The 23,339-nt window shown below is 46.5% G+C and overlaps 1 protein-coding gene across 1 annotated transcript in view; it reads right to left on the reverse strand.

Moving 5' to 3' along the window:
• LOC126438123 (dehydrogenase/reductase SDR family member 11-like) overlaps window positions 1-23,339 on the reverse strand; it is a 106,179-nt gene that overhangs the window by 35,490 nt on the left and 47,350 nt on the right. The window contains exon 2 of the mRNA XM_050090489.1: window positions 8,036-8,198. Within this exon, the coding sequence (XP_049946446.1) occupies window positions 8,036-8,198 (163 nt within the window). The remainder of the gene's footprint in view (window positions 1-8,035; window positions 8,199-23,339) is intronic.

The following is a 23,339-nucleotide window of genomic DNA, read 5'->3' on the forward strand; positions in this document are numbered from 1 at the left end:
TCCTCAATTACATCGCCCTTATATAGACCCTCTATATACTCGTTCCGTCTTTCTGCTTTCCCTTCTTTGCTTAGCACTGGGTTTCCATCTGAGATCTTGATATTCATACAAGTGGCTCTCTCTTCTCCAAAGGTCTCTCTAATTTTCCTGTAGGCAGTATCTATCCTACCCGTAGTGAGATAAGCCTGTACATCCTTACATTTGTCCTCTAGCCATCCCTTCTTAGTTGTTTTGCACTTCCTATCGATCTCATTTTTGAGACGTTTGTATTCCTTTTTGCCTGCTTCATTTACTCCATTTTTATATTTTCTCCTTTCATCAATTAAATTCAATATTTCTTCTGTTACCCAAGGATTTCTACTAGCCCTCGTCTTTTTACCTACTTGATCCTCTGCTGCCTTCACTACTTCATCCCTCAAAGCTACCCATTCTTCTTCTACTGTACTACTTTCCCCCATTCCTCTCAATTGTTCCCTTATGCTCTCCCTGAAACTCTATACAGCCTCTGGTTTAGTCAGTTTATCCAGGTCCCATCTCCTTAAATTCCCACCTTTTTGCAGTTTCTTCAATTTTAATCTGCAGGTCATAACCAATATATTGTGTTCAGAGTCCACATCTGCCCCTGGAAATGTATTACAATTTAAAACCTGGATCCTATATCTGTCTTACCATTATATAATCTGATACCTTTTAGTATCACCGGGATTCTTCCATGTATCCAACTAATGCATTTAGGCGTGGGGAAAAGAGCCACAGACCCGTAAGCAGGCTGGCTAGCCAGCGCCATGTTGACAGGCAGCTGTGTTGACAGCAAACTGGCAACACTAATGTATTTAGGTGCGACGAGAGGACAAGAGGGACTTTAATAATTATAGACCAATCTCACTGCTGATTCGAATTTCTAAAATATTCGACAGATTTATAAATTAAAGAGTAGTCTCACAGTTAAGTGAAAATAATTTACTCAGCATGTCAGTTCGGATTCTGGAAAGGTTAGTCGACTGAGAATGGTATCTACACATTTACCGATCAAATAGGTACAAGCCCTACATAACAAACTACCGCCAGTTAGTATTTTTGTGATATTTCCAAATCATTTGACTGTGTGGATCATGTCACACTCTTAGAAAAACTCTAGTTTTATGGAATTGAAGGCTATACACACAGCTTGTTTCGATCATAGTTAACGAACATAAAGTAAAAAGTTGTGCTGAATAACACAATGTTGGGAGGGTGGTACATTCTAGTGAATGGGGAGTTATCACAAAGGGAGTCCCACAGGGATCAATTGTGGGTCCTCTGCTGTTCTGCATACATGTGAATGACCTGTCACTTAACGTTCAACAAGTAGAACAAGTATTTTTTGCGATGACAGGAGTGTTACAATAAATCCCATTCCAGAAAAAGCAGCTGAAAACTGCTCAGAAAATGGACTCCCTTGATTTTGAAAAAACTCACTATATCCAGTTCAGTACATCGAATGTCATACTGACAATTGATGTAGCATATTAACAGGGCTCAGTTAACAGGGTAGATTTCTCCAAATTTTTCTGTGTTCACATTGATGACAACTTTAACTGGAAGAAGCATGTTACTGAGCTTCTCAAACAATTAATTTCAGCTTCTTTCGCTCTTTGTATAATTGCTAGTCTTCGTAATAAACAGATCAGCCTCCTAATGTACTTCACATATTTCCACTGAATGTCTTATGTAACAGTTTTCTGGGGTAACTCACCACTTAGAGGAAGTATTGATTGCACAAAAGAGCAATGAATAATTAATGGCGTTCACACAAGGACGTCATGTAGGCACGTATTCCAGTAGTTAAAATACTTAACTGCACCATCAGAGTAATTATATTCACTAATGAAATTCTTTATAAATAATCCGTCTCAATTCATGAAGAACAGTGATGGTCATACATAGAACACTAGAGGGAAAAATGACCTTTCCTCTCCGTTACTGAATCTGTCAGTTGCTCAAAAAGCAGTACATTATTCAGCAACAAAAATCTTTGATCATTTTCCCAATAACGTAAAGTGTCTGGCAGGTAGCAGATCAAGTTTCAAATCTAGCTTAAAATCATTTCTTTTCGACAACTATTTCATGGACGAGTTTGTTTCGTAACTGCCATAAATTTGTTACCTCTAAATGCAGATGCATGTGTAGAACTAAAAATTTCAGTATTATTAATATTAGCTATACATACATACATACATACATACATACATACATACAGGGTTATTACAAATGATTGAAGCGATATCACAGCTCTACAATAACTTTAATATTTGAGGTATTTTCACAATGCTTTGCACACACATACAAAAACTCAAAACGTTGTTTTAGGCATTCACAAATGTTCGATATGTGCTCCTTTAGTGATTCAGCAGACATCAAGCCGATAGTCAAGTTCCTCCCACACTCGGCGCAGCATGTCCCCATCAATGAGTTCGAAAGCATCGTTGATGCGAGCTCGTAGTTCTGGCACGTTTCTTGGTAGAGGTGGTTTAAACACTGAATCTTTCACATAACCCCACAGAAAGAAATCGCATGGGGTTAAGTCGGGAGAGCGTGGAGGCTATGACATGAATTGCTGATCATGATCACCACGACCGATCCATCGGTTTTCCAATCTCCTGTTTAAGAAATGCCGAACATCGTGATGGAAGTGCGGTGGAGCACCATCCTGTTGAAAGATGAAGTCGGCGCTGTCGGTCTCCAGTTGTGGCATGAGCCAATTTTCCAGCGTGTCCAGATACACGTGTCCTGTAACGTTTTTTTTCGCAGAAGAAAAAAGGGCCGTAAACTTTAAACCGCGAGATTGCACAAAACACGTTAACTTTTGGTGAATTGCGAATTTGCTGCACGAATGCGTGAGGATTCTCTACCGCCCAGATTCGCACATTGTGTCTGTTCACCATTAAGAAAAAATGTTGCTTCATCACTGAAAACAAGTTTCGCACTGAACGCATCCTCTTCCATGAGCTGTTGCAACCGCGCCGAAAATTCAAAGCGTTTGACTTTGTCATCGGATGTCAGGGCTTGTAGCAATTGTAAACGGTAAGGCTTCTGCTTTAGCGTTTTCCGTAAGATTTCCCAAACCGTCGGCTGTGGTACGCTTAGCTCCCTGCTTGCTTTATTCGTCGACTTCCGCGGGCTACGCGTGAAACTTGCCCGCACGCGTTCAACCCTTTCTTCGCTCACTGCAAGCCGACCCGTTGATTTCCCCTTACAGAGGCATCCAGAAGCTTTAAACTGCGCATACCATCGCCGAATGGAGTTAGCAGTTGGTGGATCTTTGTTGAACTTCGTCCTAAAGTGTCGTTGCACTGTTATGACTGATGTGAGTGCATTTCAAGCACGACATACGCTTTCTCGGCTCCTGTCGCCATTTTGTCTCACTGCGCTCTCGAGCGCTCTGGCGGCAGAAACCTGAAGTGCGGCTTCAGCCGAACAAAACTTTATGAGTTTTTCTACGTATCTGTAGTGTGTCGTGACCATATGTCAATGAATGGAGCTACAGTGAATTTATGAAATCGCTTCAATCATTTGTAGTAGCCCTGTATATATATTCTTGTGATTGACTTGTTCCACATCATATCGGTAAAATAATCGTGAAAATTATCTACAGAACGTAACTAAACTAAACTAAACCACAGACCCGGAAGCAAGCTGGCAAGCCGGCGCCAGGCTGATTGGCAGCCGTGTTGACAGCATCCTAAAAGCTATAAGCCGTAATGTGCAAGGATGGCTCTGTACACTTCTGGTAAAGGGACCCTGAGAAGTGGAATTAATACGCAAACAGCATTAATAGTTGGAGCATGGGAGGAGAGGGAGAAAGAGAGATGGCCATCTGGTGGGGGTAGCACTACGTCATGAGAAGCCAATATGGGGCTTCGGACGCAATGTATGACTATATTAAGAGAAGCATCTCAACCCCTCCACCCAGCAACTGAAGAACCACTGAAGAATAGTGCACAGTAACAGCCAATATGGAGCAAGTAACCCTCGACATTACGTCACGGCAGTAGCCGGCGGGGCCGAAGAGAAAATGATAAAAATCGGTAGCAAGACGCTCCGAAAAAAAAGTAGACAGAGAGACAGGGAGTTAGTCGGAAGAGGCAGTCGATGTGCGACGCCGTTAGGAGATAGCAGGCAGGCGTCGATAGGCAGCAGCTGAGGGATTCTGATTTTAGTGTGGGTCGCATTCTAAGAGTAGACAGAACGACCGTGTCATTACGGCGTCTCTGTATCAGACTTTGCCACTCACAGGACACATCTCCGCCACAGCTGTAGGGTTCAGTCCGTACATTTTCTAATCAACTTCAGATTGTTGAACGTTCTGGAGAGTTGCTTCATTATCTCCCAGCCTTTTGTTACCTTCGCATCATTTGGCGTCACTTCTTACGCAGGTCAAAGTCTCCCACTCACTAAGGCCAACTAGTTAAGTTGTGGTTACGAACCGTGTCGCTCAGTCTCAGGCAAGACCCACGCTTGGGACGCGACACACTGTAGCGCTGCTGGTCTTTTGATTTCCTGTTCGAGCCTCAGACAGAGTGAGGGAGAAACGACGGTCTATATGCCTCCGTAAGAGCCCCCAATTTCCTCGTCAGCGTGGTCCACACGCGAAATACACTGAAGTGCCAAAGATACTGGCACAGGCACACGTGTTCAAATAAAGAGCTATGTAAACAGGCAGAATACGGCGCTACGGTCGGCAACGCCTATGTAAGACAGCAAGTGTGTGGCGCAATTGTTACATCGGTTACTGCTGCCACAGTGACAGGTGATCAAGATTTAGGTGATTCTAGAATGAGATTTTTCACTCTGCAGCGGAGTGTGCGCTGATATGAAACTTCCTGGCAGATTAAAACTGTGTGCATGGACGGAGACTCGAACTCGGGACCATTGCCTTTCACGGGCAAGTGCTCTACCATCTGAGTTACCCAAGCACGACTCACGCCCCGCCCTCACAGCTTTACTTCTACCGGTCTCTCGTCTCCTATCTGCAAGGTTCGCAGGAGAGCTTCTGTAAAGTTTGGAAGGTAGGAGACGAGAAACTGGTGGAAGTAAAGCTGTGAGGGCGGGGCGTGAGTCGTGCTTGGGTAGCTCAGATGGTAGAGCACTTGCCCGCGAAAGGCAAAGGTCCTTAGTTCGTGTCTCGGCCCGTGCACACAGTTTTAAACTGCCAGGAAGTTTCAAGATTTAAGTGAGCTTGAACGTGGCGCACGAGCGATGAGACACAGCATCTCCGTAGCAGCGATAAAGTGTTCAGTTTCCCGTATGACCGTTTCACGTGTGTACCTTGAGTATCGGGAAGCCGGTAAAACATTAAATCTCTGACATCGCTGAGGCCGGTAACAGATCCTGCAAGAACGGGACCAACGGCGATTGAAGAGAATCGTTCAACGTGACACAGTTGCAACCCTTTCGCAAATTTTAGCAGATTTCAATGCTGGGCCTTCAGTAAGTGTTAGCGTGGGAACTATTCGACGGACTATCATTGATATGGGCTTTCGGAGCCGAAGGACCACTCATGCACCCTTTATGACTGCCCGACACAAAGCTTTACGCCTCGCATGGACCCGTAAACACCGACATTGTTGATGACGAAACGTGTTGCCTCGTCGGACGAGTCGCGTTTCAAACTGTATCGAGCGGAAGACGTGCATGGGTATGCAGGCAACCTCATGAATCCATTGGACACTTCATGTCAGCAGGGGACTGTTCAAGCTGATGGAGGCGCTGTAATGGTGTGGGGTATGTGCAGTTTTAGTGATGTAGGACCTCTGATACACCTGTCTGATCACCTGCATCCATTCATTTCCATTGTGCGTTCCGACGGACTTGGGCAATTCCAGCAGGACAATTCCACACTCCACACGTCCAGAATTGCTACGGAGTGGCTCCAGGAACACTCTTCTGAGCTTAAACACTTCCTCTGGAGACACAGCTCCCTAGACATGAACATTCTTGAACATGTCTGGGATGCCTTGCAACGTGCTGTTCAGTAAAGATCCCACCACCTCTTATTCTTACGGATTTATGGACAGCCCTGCAAGATTCGTGGTGTCAGTTCCCTCCAGCAATACTTCACACGTTAGTGGAGTCCATGCCACGTCATGTTGCGGCACCTCTGCGTTCTCGCGGGGGCCTTACACGACATTAAGCATTAAGCCAGCAACTAACCTGCCAGCCCGCCCCTGAATTGCTTGGATGTCTTCCTTCAATCCGGCCTAGTGCGGATACCGAACACGCGAGAGTACTCAAGAACAAGTCACTCTAGCGTCCTGTATGCGGTCTTCTTTACCCTTGAATTACACTTTTCTAAAATGCTCTCAATAAGCCGAAGTCGACCATTCGCTGTCGTTACCTACAGTCCGAATATGCTCGTTTCTTTTCATATCACTTTGCGACGTTACGACCAGATATTTAAACGACGCGACTGAGTCAACAGCACACTAATAGTCCTGTACTCTATCATCGTGAGATTTTCCCCCCTACTTACCTGTATTAACTACACTTTTCTACTCTCATAGCCAGCTGCCATCCATCACACCAGCTAAGAACTTTTGTCTTAGTCATCTTTAATCATCCTCTAGTAGCTTGCCTTCGACACCTTTACGTACACTGCAGCCTAACCAGCAGAAAGACCGTAGATGGCTTCCCACCCTGTGCGGCCTATATTATATAGAAAATACTGGTCCTATCACAATGATGTTTCTTCATACAGGTGTGTGCAATGATTTACATTTAGTAACTTTCCGTACGAAGTGTCCATCCTTTTCAGGCCTTCCCCGATTTGGTTACAGCCTTTCGGCACTGAGGGGAACCTTCATGTAATAACGTCTTACCTGAATATCGTCACGGAGGTTTTGATGTTTTCAATGAAATAATTTATGAATATTGTATTCACTAATGCCCCGTAACATCCCTGTTAACAACGGCGTGTTGAGCTCTTACCGCTAGGAAAAAGTAAACGCAGTGAAGATTTTTTTATCTTTAGAAAACTTCTAACTTTAAAAGTTTCGCTGGAAATATGTATTTACAAAAAATTATTTTAAGATGAATTATTTTTACCAAAAGTAGTTTTTACAAAAAAATAATTTTATTAGAGCTTGTTAGAGGTCCATGATTAAAGAATTTGTTGCTAGCGCACTCGAGCAGATGTAATTTCGATGGATTGCTCACGCGCTGCCTGCAATATGTAAGCTGTAAGAGAATCTCAGACCAGAGAGCAGTCTTGTATGCAGTAAGAGCAGTGTTAGTAGCAGCAGGAGTAAGGAGTAGCTAGCAGTCGTGTGTGTGGAGTTGGCTGGGCCAGTCGTGGGGAGCGACGGCCGTGCCTGAGCGTTGTAGTATAAGGTAAAAGCAGCCTCGCGCATATGTACTGTTTTTATATTAATTCCCATGTAAATGTTTTTTAAATCTCTTAATAATAATCTTTCTTATAATAATTAACTTTTAACAATTATCTCAATTTAAAGAATTTACTAATTTCTCCAATCTATAGTCATCTCGATTATTGCAAAGAAAAATCAGTTGGCTCTTTTTATCCATGACAAATCTATCGGCCAGCATTGCACTGGGCTGTGCCAGAAAAATTTCTTATAGGAGGAGATATATACGCGTTCTCCGGCGGCCTTATTGAGGTAAGAATTTCAATTTATTTAGAATGTTCTTTCAGGGCCGTGACGCAGCACTGCTGACGTCCAAATTTACCACTTTAAATTCACAGTCAATTACTGAAAGGTTGTAAGTGACCCACAATTTTATTGAGAGATTAGTCACATTTTATTATTGATAGGTTACGCAATGTATTTATTGGGAGGTTACGCTAAATGTCAATGTTATAGTTACATTTTTTACTGTTGGGAGGTTACACTAAATGTGAATATTATCCATATTTTATCTGCTGGGAGGTTACAAGCTTACTAATCACAGCTGTATATTGAAATTGCACTTAGTTAAGTGAGTAAACACATACTACAGATATTCCAGTCTACGTAAGTTCTAGCAATTCGCTACTTACTTGTCAGTTGCTCGTCTGTTAGAATTCCAGCGTTGTTGATAAGGATGTCCACTCCAGACAAATTCTCCTTGATCCACTTGAAAGCTGCGAGGATACTTTCTTCCTTGCTTAAGTCTCCTTCCAGGGCGTACAGCTTACCAGGAGCATCTTTCAGTTCCAGCGCCTAAACACGGAAGACGCAAGAACTGCAGAGGTTACATTAGCCTTCTCTACATTTCCGAAGTGACCTACTAGTAGAATTCCAGAAACGTACAGCTAGTCAAACGGAAGAAGAAGCACATTATGAAATGGGTGTACTGGAAGCGTATATTGTGAGGATTATCTGCAGCTGACGCTGTTTATGATGCTAACGAGCCTTTGGACCAGAGATGAGCTTTTATGACCATCAGGTATGAAAATGTTCTCTATCCTGTACCACTCCTGTGTATGAAAGGTAGGGTGCATGATTGTGTGGCTGGGTTTGGACTGGAACCATCGGGGGTAACTGTAGCATAACGTTGTCATTTTGCTAGCCTGAGTGTTGATGGAACACGGCAGAGTGGTTTGTCTACATTCGCAGGGCACGCTTTGCATAGTTTCTAGACTTCCCGTTCGAACTGCAACGCTGGCCACCGGCCGCTACGTGCCTCTTTGCCAACCCCCACGACCTTTCTACCCCAAGTTCTAACGCGGTCGTGTACGGCAAACCTTCGGTTGCAGCGGTGAGTGAACGGATGTGTTTCAGGGTAAAAACACTTTCTGGATACACGTATTAGGATGTCTTTTTCAGCAACTAAAATACTGTAAGTTTTCTTTTAGGTTTATGATGCTAGGCCAGTTTCGAATCGTGTTTGAGACGTTGAAAGGAGTGTACCGGGACACACACATGTGGCACCCGAATATTATAGTGATACTAACAAACTAAAATGAAACTATTATATTGTAAAAGATGTGTGTGACTGGTGGGCTTTGTAAAGCGGATCACTGACTGCACGACCGCAGAGCCAGAGATACTGCTGCTGTGATGTTGGAGTAAGAGAACGCTTGGCGCAGAGCAGTCTGTGAGCAAAATAGGATGGAGAAGGCAATTTTTGTGGTGTGGTCTGTAAAGCCACCCGCTGTTAGATTATAATGTAGGAATTTTCTCATACCAATATTTTGTTACACCGCACGTAAAATAGGTAGATAAAAAGGAGTGATTTTATAATGGAATGTTAAGTGAAATGATGAAATGTATATTTAATTGTCAAGAAAAGATTACTGCATTCCTATTAGATAAAAGCTTTTCAGGTACATGTATTACTGAAAATATAAATGTGGAAGCAGAAGTCTTCTCGCAGTTAAGGAAAAGAAGCTAATTGTTACTTTCCCTTTGCCAGTACGTCAGTGTAAATGAGTTTGCTGATAACTAATAACAAAAAATGGTTCAAGTAGCTCTGAGTACTATGGGACTTCTACATCTACATTTATACTCCGCAAGCCACCCAACGGTGTGTGGCGGAGGGCACTTCACGTGCCACTGTCATTACTTCCCTTTTCTGTTCCAGTCGCGTATGGTTCGCGGGAAGAACGACTGCTGGAAAGCCTCCGAGCGCGCTCGAATCTCTCCAATTTTACATTCGTGATCTCCTCGGGAGGTGTAAGTAGGGGGAAGCAATATATTCAATACCTCATCCAGAAACGCACCCTCTCGAAACCTGGACAGCAAGCTACACCGCGATGCAGAACGCCTCTCATGCAGAGTCTGCTACTTGAGTTTGCTAAACATCTCCGTAACGCTATGACGCTTACCAAATAACCCTGTGACGAAACGCGCCGCTCTTCTTTGGATCTTCTCTATCTCCTCTGTCAACCCGATCTGGTACGGATCGCACACTGATGAGCAATACTCAAGTATAGGTCGAACTAGTGTTTTGTAGGCCACCTCCTTTGTGGATGGACTACATCTTCTAACGACTCTCCCAATGAATCTCAACCTGGTACCCGCTTTACCAACGATTAATTTTATATGATCATTCCACTTCAAATCGTTTCGCACGCATACTCCCAGATATTTTACAGAAGTAACTGCTACCAGTGTTTGTTCCGCTATCATATAGTCATACAATAAAGGATCCTTCTTTCTATGTATCCGTAATATACTACATCTGTCTATGTTAAGGGTCAGTTGCCACACCCTGCACCAAGTGCCTATCCGCTGCAGATCTTCCTGCATTTCGCTGCAACTTTCTAATGCTGCAACTTTCTAATGCTGCAACTTTCTAATGCTGCAACTTTCTAATGCTGCAACTTTCTAATGCTGCAACTTTCTAATGCTGCAACTTTCTAATGCTGCAACTTCTCTGTATACTACAGCATCATCCGCGAAAAGCCGCATGGAACTTCCGACACTATCTACTAGGCCATTTATATATGTATTGTGAAAAGCAATGGTCCCATAACACTCCCCTGTGGCACGCCAGAGGTTACTTTAACGTCTGTAGACGTCTCTCCATTGAGAACAACATGCTGTATTCTGTTTGCTAAGAACTTTTCAATCCAGCCACACAGCTGGTCTTACATTCTGTAGGCTCTTTGTTCATCAGGCGACAGTGCGGAACTGTATCGAACGCCTTCCGCAAGTCACGAAAAATAACATCTACCTGGGAGCCTGTATTTAATATTTTCTGGGTCTCATGAACAAATGAAGCGAATTGTGTGTCACATGATCGCTGTTTACGGAATCCATGTTGATTCCTACAGAGTAGATTCTGGGTTTCCAGAAATGACATTATACGCGAGCAAAAAACATGTTCTAAAATTCTACAACAGATCGACGTCAGAGATATAGGTCTATAGTTTTGCGCATCTGCTCGACGACCCTTCTTGAAGACTGGGACTATCTGTGCTCTTTTCCAATCATTTGGAACCCTCCGTTCCTCTAGAGACTTGCGGTACACGGCTGTTAGAAGGGGGGCAAGTTTTTTCGCGTACTCTGTGTAGAATCGAATTGGTATTCCGTCAGGTCCAGTGGACTTTCCTCTATTGAGTGATTCCAGTTGCTTTTCTATTCCTTGGACACTTATTTTGGTATCAGCCATTTTTTTGCTCGAGCGAGGATTTAGAGAAGGTACTGCAGTGCGGTGAAACAGCTTTGGAAAAAGGTGTTTAGTATTTCAGCGTGTCATCCTCGCTTTCAATGCCATCTTCATCCCGGAGTGTCTGGATATGCTGTATCGAGCCACTTACTGATTTAACGTAAGACCAGAACTTCCTAAGATTTTCTGTCAAGTCTGTAAATGGAATTGTACTTTCTAATTCACTGAACGCTTCACGCATAGCCCTCCTTACGCTAACTTTGACATCGTTTAGTTTGTGTTTGTCCGAGAGGTTTTGGCTGCGTTTAAACTTGCAGTGAAGCTCTCTTTGCTTTCGCAGTAGTTTCCTAACTTTGTTGTTGAACCACGGTGGGTTTTTCCCGTCCCTCAGTTTTACTCGGCACGTACCTGTCTAAAACGCATTTTACGATTGCCTTGAACTTTTTCCATAGACACTCAACATTGTCAGTGTCAGTGTCTGATGAGGTCGTCAGTCCCCTAGAACTTAGAACTACTTAAACCTAACTAACCTAAGGACATCACACACATCCATGCCCGAGGCAGGAATCGAGCCTGCGACCGTAGCGGTCGCACTGTTCCAAACTGCAGCGCCTAGAACCACTCGGCCACTCCGGCCAGCAATTGGTAACAGTGAATTCTATGTTGAATAACCCCAGAACGTAAACAGATTTTATGTTTAGGCTAGTTAGATATTTCCCTTTTGTATTGTTTTGTTATTATTGGTATATGTAATTTGATGATTTTTCTTTATGGTTTTTAGTGACATATATGTAATTTGATGATTTTTCTTTATGGTTTTTAGTGACATTAGATAATACTTGCTGTACGAATCTCATTGTTTGTGACTACGTCAGCAAAGAAAGGTATTCATTAAGTAAAAAGGATGTAATTTTTCTGAGCAATGTAATTTCAGTTGTCAAATGTTTTGAAAAGCCAAACTTAACTCCGAATACAACTTCACTATTGAAAAAACTGTTAGTAATTCACCCAAATCACTGTCGCTTCCCTGCCCATGACATTTATTTAAAGACAGTCAACTTTTCTTGAATGTTTTCATTTATAAGCCAAAGCAATTTTATGTTTATTTCGAAGTATTACGGCCAGCATTTCACACCTCTGAGCCTGTAGTTAGCATATTTTGTTCTTCTTCATGAGAGCAGAATATAACGCGATCCATAGTTGCTGCTTTAGAGGTAATACAATTTTATATATTTGCTATGTGCACAGAGACCATAGTTACAGTTTTGAACAGGCCACAGGATACAGTACGTAAGGGGCTGAATGTATTTTGCAGTGACTATCTTTATTGGTATTGGGAGTTGCATTGCCCAATCAGTTCGTGTAGAGCTTTGATAACAGTAACACGGTGGAAGCACACCACTTGCAGTTACAACACGCTACACGGTAACTTCAGTTTTCTGTGCACTCCCAATTCAGGCATTCATTGAAGCACTTCAATAATTCTAATGTTCGTGACACTTATACGCAGAACGTTACAACGTGGCGGCTTTCTCGCAATGTATAGATTATCCCTATTCTTAAGATCTTTGACTAACCTCTTGCTGTTTGACCGCAGCGCCCTCTGGTGTGGGCTCCGTGTGTGGTGGTCGGTTTAGAGGGCAGTGTGAGATGAGGAACGCATCTGTAACGAGCTCTCTGTGAACCCTTTTCGCTGTTGTGTAGCTGTTGGGGAGCGACCAATACTGGGGTCATGTAACCCCGTTTAAGTTACGGAGGACCGACGTGACTTCTGCCGTCATTTATCAGAGCGCCGAGCTGTCCGCCGGCCGCTGTGACCTAGCGATTCTAGGTGCTTCAGTCCAGAACCACGCGGCTGCTACGGTCGCAGGTTCGAATCCTGCCTCGGACATTGATGTGTGTGATGTCCTTAGGTTAGTTAGGTTTAAGTAGTACTAAGTCTAGTGGACTGATGACCTCAGATGTTAAGTTCCGAAGTGCTTAGAGCCATTTGAACCATTTTGAAGCCGAGCTGTCTGGGAAGTGTTCATTGTCATTTTGGTCTGTCTTCTTTCTGTTTGTTGGGTACGGATGCCCGTGTCTCCATGGTATTTGAAGGGCAATGTGACTGCAAGATCTGGTAGACATTTTATACTGATTGACTGATGTAATTTGTTGTGTGTGTTAACCTTATGCATTCGTGGCGTTTGTGAACCTTTTGCTGGTGTAAAGCGCCGTGTTCCAGAAGAAAGCTTATTTTAATCGTTAGCGGCGTCCATTAGTACATGCGTTACCTGTTCTTGTCCGCCTTCTGATTTTTGAAGTAAATGATTGGTCATGTAATTTTCAACTGACTGCGCAGTGAAATGTTTAGTAGTACCACTTCCCACGGATGATTAATAGCGCACGTCAGAATGCGTGTGTTTTGCTGTTTTATTTGTCTGTTTATAAACTGCTTTTGTTCTGGTTTCTTTGAAGTAAATGCTGAAGGCCTATCCTGTCTAAGGAATTACAAAGTGCACCTGGTCTATGTAAGTTGGTTGGTTGGTTTTGGGGTTTGATGGGGGCTTAACATCGAGGTCATCAGTCCCCAGTTCCGAACGGACATACTTGTAAAAGGCCTATACAGTAAAAGCGTAACCTCTTCACTCAGAGGGAGGAGTACAGAGCTAAAATGAACAACGCGTAACACAAAATATAGGAGTCTTAAAAGCAGCAGAATAAACAGTTGACTAGAGTAAAACAGACTACAGTGGTTGATGGATCAGGTAAAAGGTCAACCTCTGAACTACAAATGAAGAACCTCCAGCTGGAAAGCATTGATAGAGGTACCAACACGACTCGTTACCATAAAAGACACTATTTTGGTATCCACGTCACAAAGGTCGCTGGAGTGGGTGTAGCTTGAGGAATCATGCAAGAGTGCCCACACTAGAGCGAGTGATAAAACCCAGCTGCACGTGTAAAACGTAAAATTGAGTCAACTATAGAGGCATCGTCACCGAGAATTAAAAGAAGTGCAGATGGTAAATTAAAGGACTGCCGCAAGGAGGCTAAAAGGTTGGTTGGTTGGTTGGTTGGTTGGTTGTTTGGGGTTTAAGGGACCAAACAGCAAGGTCATCAGTCCCTTGTTTCAAATGTGGTCCATTCCGCTAATGTGACATCTCAGGAAAGTCAGAACAATAAAAGGAGAAAGGCTAAAAACGTGAAAGGGCTGTCACGTTGTCAATGGTAAAAACAAAACGAGGGAAGGCAGCAAGAGAACGAACCCAACGCTACGCTGAAGCAGTATAGGCAAGACCACCTGTGACTTAAAAGGTGCAACAGCAAGAATGTAGAAGTACGTATGGGAAAAAGAGACTAACCACTCCTTTTAAAAAAAAAATGGTGTAAAAACAGAGTAAAAGGGGAAGAAACGAGGATCTCGGTCAGGGAGGTGAGTCGGCAATCTCCAAACACGGCTTACAGTGGGAGACACCCAAACACTCACTGCCCTGCCCCAACACCAGAGAGATTAAAACCTTAAAACTGAGAATAAAAACCACTTTCCCGGAGAAAACCGAGAACCAGGTCAACCATCCGGGAATAGTCAGCCAACATCAAAGGTAAAGTGTGGGGGAGTCTGTACTTAACACGCAGAGCCAAGAGAAGGGGGCAGTCAACCAAAATGTGGGTGACTGACTGGAAGGCTCCACAACCACAAAGTGGGGGTGGCTCACCACGCAAAAGAAAACCATGGGTCAGCCTGGTATGGCCAATGCGGAGACGACACAGTGTGGTAGAGTTCTTTCGGGAGAGGCGAAAGGGAGAATGCCACAGACCTGGTGTCACAATAATTGCACGAAGTTTATTAGACAGGGGAGTAGCCTCCCAAGAATTCGTCCATGACTGTGCGAAGTGGGATTTGATGTGAAGCCTTAAATCCTCTGCAGGAGGGGTTACAGAAAATGGGGGTAAGTGACTGCTCCCCCAGCCAAACGTTCAGCGAGCTCATTACCTGGGATACCCACATGGCCAGGGACCCAAAGGAAGTCAATGGAACAAGCAGCACGATGAATATCAGCGAGATGGTCATGGATGACTGAGACCAAGGAATGACGCGAAAAACATCGGTCAATAGCAAGAAGGCCACTCAGAGTCTGTACATAACAAAATGCGGTTGTGTTGGGACTCTTTAATAAAGGTAAGGGCCTGGGAAATTGCCATCAAGTCCGGAGTAACCACTCCACATGTAGGTGGCAGCAGATTTTCAGTTTCAACAGAGGATGCGAAGGCATACCCCACATGATCAGCAGATTTAGAGCCATCAGTGCAAAAAACAACAGCATCCCGAAACTCCCATAAAATTGGGCGGAAAAAGAAAAGGAACACCATCGGGGGCATATGATCTTTCGGACCTCGGAGGAGATCCATGCGAATTCGAGGCCGAGGAACTAACCAAGGGGGGGGGGGGGTGGAAGGGAGGGAGCGAGGAGGACAGGACAAAGAAGGAAGCTGAAAATCACGGCAAAGAGACGCAAGGCGGAGCCCAACCGGTAAACCCACCCGAAGGCGGGAGTCGGGTGGGCGACGTCCACGGCCGGGGAACAGGATAGAATAGGAAGGATGAGAGAGAGGAACAGAAAGCGAGTGCGTAAGACACCAGAAGCTGGGACCACCGAACAGAGATGGGGGGGGGGGGGACCCCAGCTTCAACCAGGAGACTATCAACAGGGCTAGTAGGGAAGGCACCGGTGGCCAAACGGATACCACGATGGTGGACTGAATCCAGCACATGCAGTGTGGAAGGAGCAGCTGAACCATAAACTTGACAACCACTCCAAGCAAGACAGAACTAGAGCACGACAAAGACGGAGAAGGAGGGAACAGTCCGCACCCCAAGAGGAGTGGGCAAGGAAGCGAAGGACATTGAGTTAACGGAAACATCCTACCTTCAGAAGTCTGATATGGGGCAGCCAAGTGAGCTTTTTGTCGAAAACAAGACCCAGGAAACGAAACTGTGGGACCACAGACAATCGTTGTGCATCGAGATAGAGCTCTGGATCAGGGTGGATCGTAGTACGGCGACAAAAGTGGACCACCCGCGATTTTGAAGGAGACAATTGAAACCCATGTGAGAGGGTCCATGCAGAGGCACGCCGTATAACTCCCTGGAACTGCCGTTCTGCAGATGCCATCGAGGAGGAACTAATCCAAATGCAGAAATCATCACATACAGGGCAGGGGCGACCAAAGGACCGACAGAGGCCACAAGTCCATCGGTAGCAATGAGGAAAAGAAGTACACTCAAGACAGAACCCTATGGGATGCCCGTATCCTGGGTCTGTGGAGAACTAAAAACAGTACCAACTCGAACTCTGAATGACCGATGGAGCAGGAACTGGTGGATAAAAATCTGGAGAGGGCTCCGAAGACCCCACTGTTTAAGGGTAAGTAAGATGTGATGGCGCCAGGCCGTGTCATAGGCCTTGCGAAGGTCAAAAAACACTGCAACTAAATGGCCGTGCTGGGAAAAAGCCTGACGAACTGCGGATTCCAAGTGAAGTAAATCATCTATTGGAGACCATCCCTCTCTAAAGCCACACTGGTAAGGGGACAATAGATCCCGAGATTCGAGGAACCAATTGAGCCGACAGGCTACCATCCGTTCAAGTAACTTACAAACAACATTGGTCAAACTAATTGGCCGATAGCTGTCAACAGATAGGGGGTTCTTACCAGGCTTAAGGACAGGAACCACGATGCTATCCCTCCACTGATAAGGGAAGTCACCCTGGAGCCAGATACAGTTAAACACCCGAAGAAGATGTTGCTGTTGTGGGGCACTGAGATGTTTAAGCAGTTGGTTATGAATGGAATCTGGGCCAGGGGCCGTATCATAAGAAGATAGAGCAGAAAGAAATTCCCATTCAGTGAAATGTTCGTTGTAAGATTCTGACTCACAAGGGGTAAAACATAAGGTGGAAGCTTCAGCCTGCTGTTTCTGGTGAAGGAAAGCAGCTGGATAGGAGGCTGATGCCACTGCAAAATGGGTTGCAAGATGTTCTGCAAGAACTAATGGGTCTATACAAAAGCCATCTGGGAGGTGAAGGACTGGGAGGGTGGACTGACGATGGCAACCTTGGAGAGAGCGAAGTGTAGCCCATACCCGTGACAGAGGGACAGTAGAAGCGAGGGAAGGAAACAAATCGTTCCCAACATATCCGCTTGCTCTGTGTGATTAAATAACGGGCTTTAGCGCGGAGGCGTTTAAAGGTAGTAAGGCTGGCTACGGATGGGTGCCTCTTAAAGTGTTGCAAAGCTCGACGGCGATCACGGATGGCAATGGCCGTACTCCACCATGGAACTTGCCGGCGACGAAATGGTTCAGATGAGCGCGGGATAGGAAGGCTAGCAGCGCGAACAATCGCGTCAGACACGTCACGTAGGACGTCATCAATACAACCCGACAAAGAGGGAGAAAACACGTCTTGGGCAGTGTAGAGAGGCCAATCGGCGCGTTGGAAAGACCAACGAGGTAACCTGTCCATCAGGGAGCGGGAAGGGAGCGAGATAATCAACGGGAAATGGTCACTATCACAAAGGTCGTCGTGTGGCGACCAGTGTAATGAAGGGAGGAGAGAGAAAAATGAAAGAGAAAGAAAGATCAATGGCAGAAAAGGTACCATGACCGGCACTGAAATGAGTAGGGGCGCCATCATTAAGAAGGCACAAGTCGTGGTCTGCAATAAACTGGTCTATGAGAAGACCTCGTCTAGATGGAAAGGCACTGCCCCACAAGGCATGATGAGCATTAAAATCCCCAAGGAGGAGGAAGGGAGGAGGAAGTTGCTGAAGGGCAGTTAAGCCAGCAGATGTAAGAATCCTGTCAGGAGGGAGATAAAGATTGCAAACTGACCGTAGAGTCGAGGTGGATCCTAACAGCAACTGCTTCTATTGTAGTTTGAGGAGGAATCCACGTGCTAGCAATGTCTGTACGGACCAACGTACAAACACCACCAGCAGCCCACAGGGGTCCTACCCGATTTCAACAGAAAACACGGAACCCACGGAGGGTCGGTGAGTGAGCATCAGTAAAATGAGATTCCTGGAGAACCACACAAGCTGCAGAGTAGGACGAAAGAAGGGTTTTCAATTCCGGAAGGTGACGATAGTATCCATTACAATTCCATTGGAGAACCACAGAACGATGATTTAAATGGGGACTGAGCATGGTAAGGCCAGTCATACCACCAGGTCCCCACCCATCACCGACAAGGAGGGGGCGACATCCATGAATGACAGGTCAGAATTCGGTTGTGAAGTCAGGGATGGGACCTCCAGTGACACCAGATGCTCTTTGTCCCGGGACTTATGTTTCTTCTTCTTTTCAGGCTGAGATCGATGAGGGCTGTATGGCATAAAGCAACCAGCTGCAGCAAGATCAGGAACAGAAAGAGATTGGGCGACCTGGGGGCAGACAGACCGCGGCTCTCGCGGTCGTCGCGCGGCAGCAGACCTTTGGCCTGGAAGGTGCTGGGAAGGGGCATCCCGGGAGAGGCGCTCATGACAGGCAGACGCCAAAGGAGTGGGGCACTTCTCCAGCTGGGGAGGGGGAGCAGCGACCAGAGGAGAAGGTGTGGGAGCTGCAGGTGAGGGGGGAGGAGAGGGATCTGGGATGGGGGCAAGGAAGGAGGAGGAAGGGGTGAAGATGTAACCAAAGCGTAACTAGATGTCATGGACACAGGGTGAAGACGTGTATACTTCTTACGGGCCTCTGTGTAGGTTAAACGATCGAGGGACTTCTACTCCTGTATCTTCTTTTCCTTCTTATATACTGGGCAATCTGGTGAACGTGGAGAATGACTGCCATGACAATTTACACACACAGGAGGGGAACACAGGGACTCCCCTCATGGAGTGGACGTCCACAGTCACCACAGAGAGGGGCCTGTGAACAGCGGGAAGACATGTCCAAAACGCAAGCACTAAAAACACCTCATAGGAGGTGGGATATACGGCTTCACATCACATCGATAAACCATAATCGTAACTTTCTCATGGAGGGTAGCCCCTTCAAAGGCCAGCATAAAGGCACCAGTATCAATGCGATTGTCTTTAGGACCCTTCTGAACACGCCAAACGAAGTGAACACCCCGCCATCCGAGATTGTCCCGAAGTTCCTCATCAGTTTGAAGGATGAGGTCCCTGTGAAAAATCACACCTTGTACCATATTTAGAGACTGGTGGGGGGTAATGGACACAGGAATTGTGCCAAGTACAGGTACGAAGGGCCGCAGATTGGGCAGCTGAAGCAGTTTTGATCAGCAATGAACCCGACCATATCTTGCTCAGGGAGTCCACTTGACCAAGCTTGTCTTCAATGCGTTCCACAAAGAATAAAGGTTTGGTATTGGTGAAAGTATCTCCATCAGTCCTAGTGCAAACTAGATAATGGGTGAAAGGTTTCGCCCCTAGCCGACGGGCCTGACCCTCTTCCCAGGGGGTAGCCATGGAAGGGAAGGCCAAAGGGACAAGAGAAGCAGCACTTTAAGAATCAGTTCCATGCAGAGAGACAGCCGCAGAAGAACGGCCAGAGTTCTGGACCCGTATGCATTTCATCTGCATAGCGTCTGCCCTGATACCACCCACTCCAATCAGGGGCTCTCCTCACGGGCGCCACGCAGCCACAGGAAGGGCAATCTGGCACGGCAGCCATGCCGGGAGTTCCGATGCTCCAGGATGATGAGCAACCACTCCAAGGCATGCATGAGATGGTCACAGCTCAGGTATCAGAAGTATGATCCCTGTGTGTTCAGGGGTACATAGCGACCCACACCACACGGGCTGGCTACCGTGCTGGCTATGCACCCTAGCATCAGACCACGACATGAAAGAAAAGGTGGAATGTACTAGGAGGGCGCACATCGGAGACACTAGGTAAGGTGCTCTTCCCCAAATGGCTCACACTACGGAAGAGAAATTTTGTAATGGAGGTCAAACCCCAGAGGGGGACCAGGGAATGCCAAAAGCAGGAGACGATTACCAACAAAGTCAAATTGTAAAACCAACAGAACCAGGAGGATAGTGGGGGCCAATATAAGTAAGGACACCAAGAGAGGGAGAGGAGATGGCGATGGGAAAGGAGCAAGGAGGGGAAAGGAGGGGAAGGGGAAGGAAATGCAGCCCTGGAGAGAAAGAAGGCTGCAATAGCTTGACGCCCCGTGCTCGCCACGCACTCATCCACAAAAAGAGTTGTGGACCCCCTGGCGGGGGGGGGGCTAAAAGGGGGCAGTCCATCAGCCCTGCATCACAGCGACACTTGGGCAGGTTCTCACTATGAAGGAGAGAGCTGTGCACCAACTGCGTATGTCCAATTCGGAGACGGCAGAGAACAACTGACTCCCTACTTGTGCGCCTCAAGCATGAGTTCCATACGGTCGTGGATGACTTTATCAGGCGGAGATTATTTGGCGTGTTCAAGACAGACGATTCAGAGCTCCAGACATCGCGGACCTTGCGATGTAGGGCTGACTGGAGGTCTCTTTCCACGAGATCAAGCTCCAGGGGTGGCCAACCGATCGACACGTTCGTTTCCTGGAATGCCGATGTGGCCCGGGGTCCACACAAACATCGCTGAACGACCACACTCGGCGAGAGCAAAAACACCATCTTTAATACCGCGCACCAAAGGGTCCTGAGAAAAGCACTGGTAGAGTGCTTGCAATCCACTCAGGGAGTCACTGCATATGACAAATGACTCCCCAGGGCAGGAGGAAAGGCGAGCGAGTGCACGATAAAGAGCAACCAGCTCCGCAGTGGAAACACTGCTCCCACAAGGCAGGAAATGCTGCTCAACATAGTCGCCATGGATTAAAGCAAACTCAGTGCGTCCATCGACCACAGAACCATCGGTGTAGACTACCTCTGCATCGCGAAACGAGGCAAGAAGAGCCAGGAATTGTTGAAGACTGGCAGGTGGAAAAGAGGACTTGGAGACGCAGGACAAATCCAAGCAAGCGAGGAAGGGACCAAGGAGGGCTGGAAGGATCGAGGAAGGCAAAAGGAGTCTAGTGACGAGAGAAGGGAACAAACGCGGACCTCGATCGGGAGACCTGACCTAGGCCGCTGTCATGGGGAGGGGATTGCAGAAGATGGAAAAAGGAGCCTGTAGTTTCGGTGGTCGGACAAGGCATGGACGCAAGTGATGTATGACACAAGCAACTGTTGTCGGCAGAATCTTAGGGGAGGGATTCCAGCTTCTACAAGAAGGCTAGTCGCTGGACTAGTGTGGAAGGCACCTGTTGCCAGTCTGACGCCACAATGGAGAATTGGGTCGAGGATCTGCAACGTTGAAGGCGGTGCTGAGTCGTACGCCATGCTCCTGTAATCGAGATGGGACTGGATTAAGGCCTTATAGAGCTGTAGGAGGATTGTTTGTGCAGCCCCAGAAACAGTGTGGCTGAGGCAGCGAAGGATGTTGAGATACCGCCAGCACTGTTGTTTAAGCTCGCGAAGAGAGGTGTCCAAGTGAGCTGAGCATCAAACAGCATGGCAAGAAAGCGATTTGTCTCCTCAATACGAAGGAGTTCATTGGCAAGGTAGAGCTCTGGATGGAGGTGGAACGTTCGACGACGACAGAAATGCATCACTCGGGTCTTAGAGGCTGAGAACTGAAAACCATGGTCGGATGCCCAAAAATGTGCCTTACGGATAGCTCCCTGCAGCCGCCGTTCAGCGACACTGATGCTTCAGGAACTTTAATAAAGACAAAAGTCATCGGCATATAGAGAGGAACAGACTGATGATCCCACCGCAGCCACAAGACCAATAAATGCCACCAAAAAGAGGGGAACACTGAGAACCGAGCCCTGCAGAACACCGTTCTCATGAATATGAGCTGAGCTAAAATGTTAACTCGAACCCAAAAGGAGCGATTGGAGAGAAAATTCCGTAGAAAAATCGGAAGTGGACCCTGTAAGCCCCATTCGTGCAGCGTAGCAAGGATATGATGGCGCCAGGTGGTATCGTATGCCTTCTGAAGATCAAAGAAAACAGCAACTAGATGTTCTCGCTGAGTAAAAGCTGCACGAATAGCAGGCCCTGAGCTTCGAGGATCCACATGAGAGACTGACTCACCATCCGTTCCAGGAGTTTGCACATAATGTTGTTAGGGCTGATAGGGCAATAGCTATCAACCAGCAGCGGATCTGCACCAGGTTTCAGCACCGGGATGTTAACGCTATCCTGCCAACAAGTTGGGAAAACGCCCTCCGTCCAGATGCAGTGAATCAGGGCGAGTGATTCACCCTGACAGTGCGCTGAGAGATTGCGAAGAAGCTGGTTGTGAATTCGGTCCGGACCTGCAAAGGTATTGGGGCAAACTGTAAGGGCATTCTGGAACTCCCTTTCACTAAATGGGGCGTTGCATCGTTCCCAACGGTGCATGTGAAATGACAACTGCATTCGCTCAGCCTGCTCATTAATGGCGCGGAATTCTGCTCTGTAGCGTGCTGTCGCGGAAATACGAGCAAAGTACTCTGCCAGATGTTCAGCGATGGCGATTGGGTCAGTACCAAGTGTACCCTAAAGAGAAAGGCAAGGGACAGACGCAACAGGGCGAAAGCCAAAAATGCGCCGAACCCGCGACCACACCTGAGATGGGGAGGTGCAAGAACCTATGGTGGCAACAAATCGTTACCAGCAGTCCTGTTTGCTCCGCCAGATTAACCGCCGAGCCTGGGCCCGCAGTTGTTTAAGGGCAACTAAATTCTCGAGGGAAGGATGACGCTGGTGTCGTTGCTGGGCTCGCCGGCAGTCCCGTATAGTTTTTGCAATCTCTGGTGTCCACCAAGGGACTGACTTTCGCCTTAGGGTACTTTAAGAGCAGGGGACAGTTGCCTCAGCAGCAGAAACAATGGCCATAGTGACCTCATCCACTGCCAAATCAATCTCACCAGGAAGTGGAGCAATGGCCATAGTAGCTGAAGTGTAGGCTGCCCAATCAGCTCTACGAAGAGACCATCATGGCAGCTGGTCAGGGGGTTGGGACTGAAGAAGAGAAACCAGGATAGGAAAGTGGTCACTACCACAGAGGTGATCGTGAACCCTCCAACTGAGGTATGGAAGAAGACTAGAGCCACTAAGAGGGAGGTCAATGACCGAGTATGTGCCATGAGTCAATCTAAAATATGTGGGAGTACCAGTGTTAAGGAGGAAAATGTCCTGCTGTGCCAAGAGAGCCTCAACGTTCCTACCCTGGCCTGAGATCTGCACCCCACCCCATAAAG

Source organism: Schistocerca serialis, unplaced genomic scaffold (genome assembly GCF_023864345.2).
Source record: "Schistocerca serialis cubense isolate TAMUIC-IGC-003099 unplaced genomic scaffold, iqSchSeri2.2 HiC_scaffold_1260, whole genome shotgun sequence".
NCBI classification, from domain to species: domain Eukaryota; kingdom Metazoa; phylum Arthropoda; class Insecta; order Orthoptera; family Acrididae; genus Schistocerca; species Schistocerca serialis.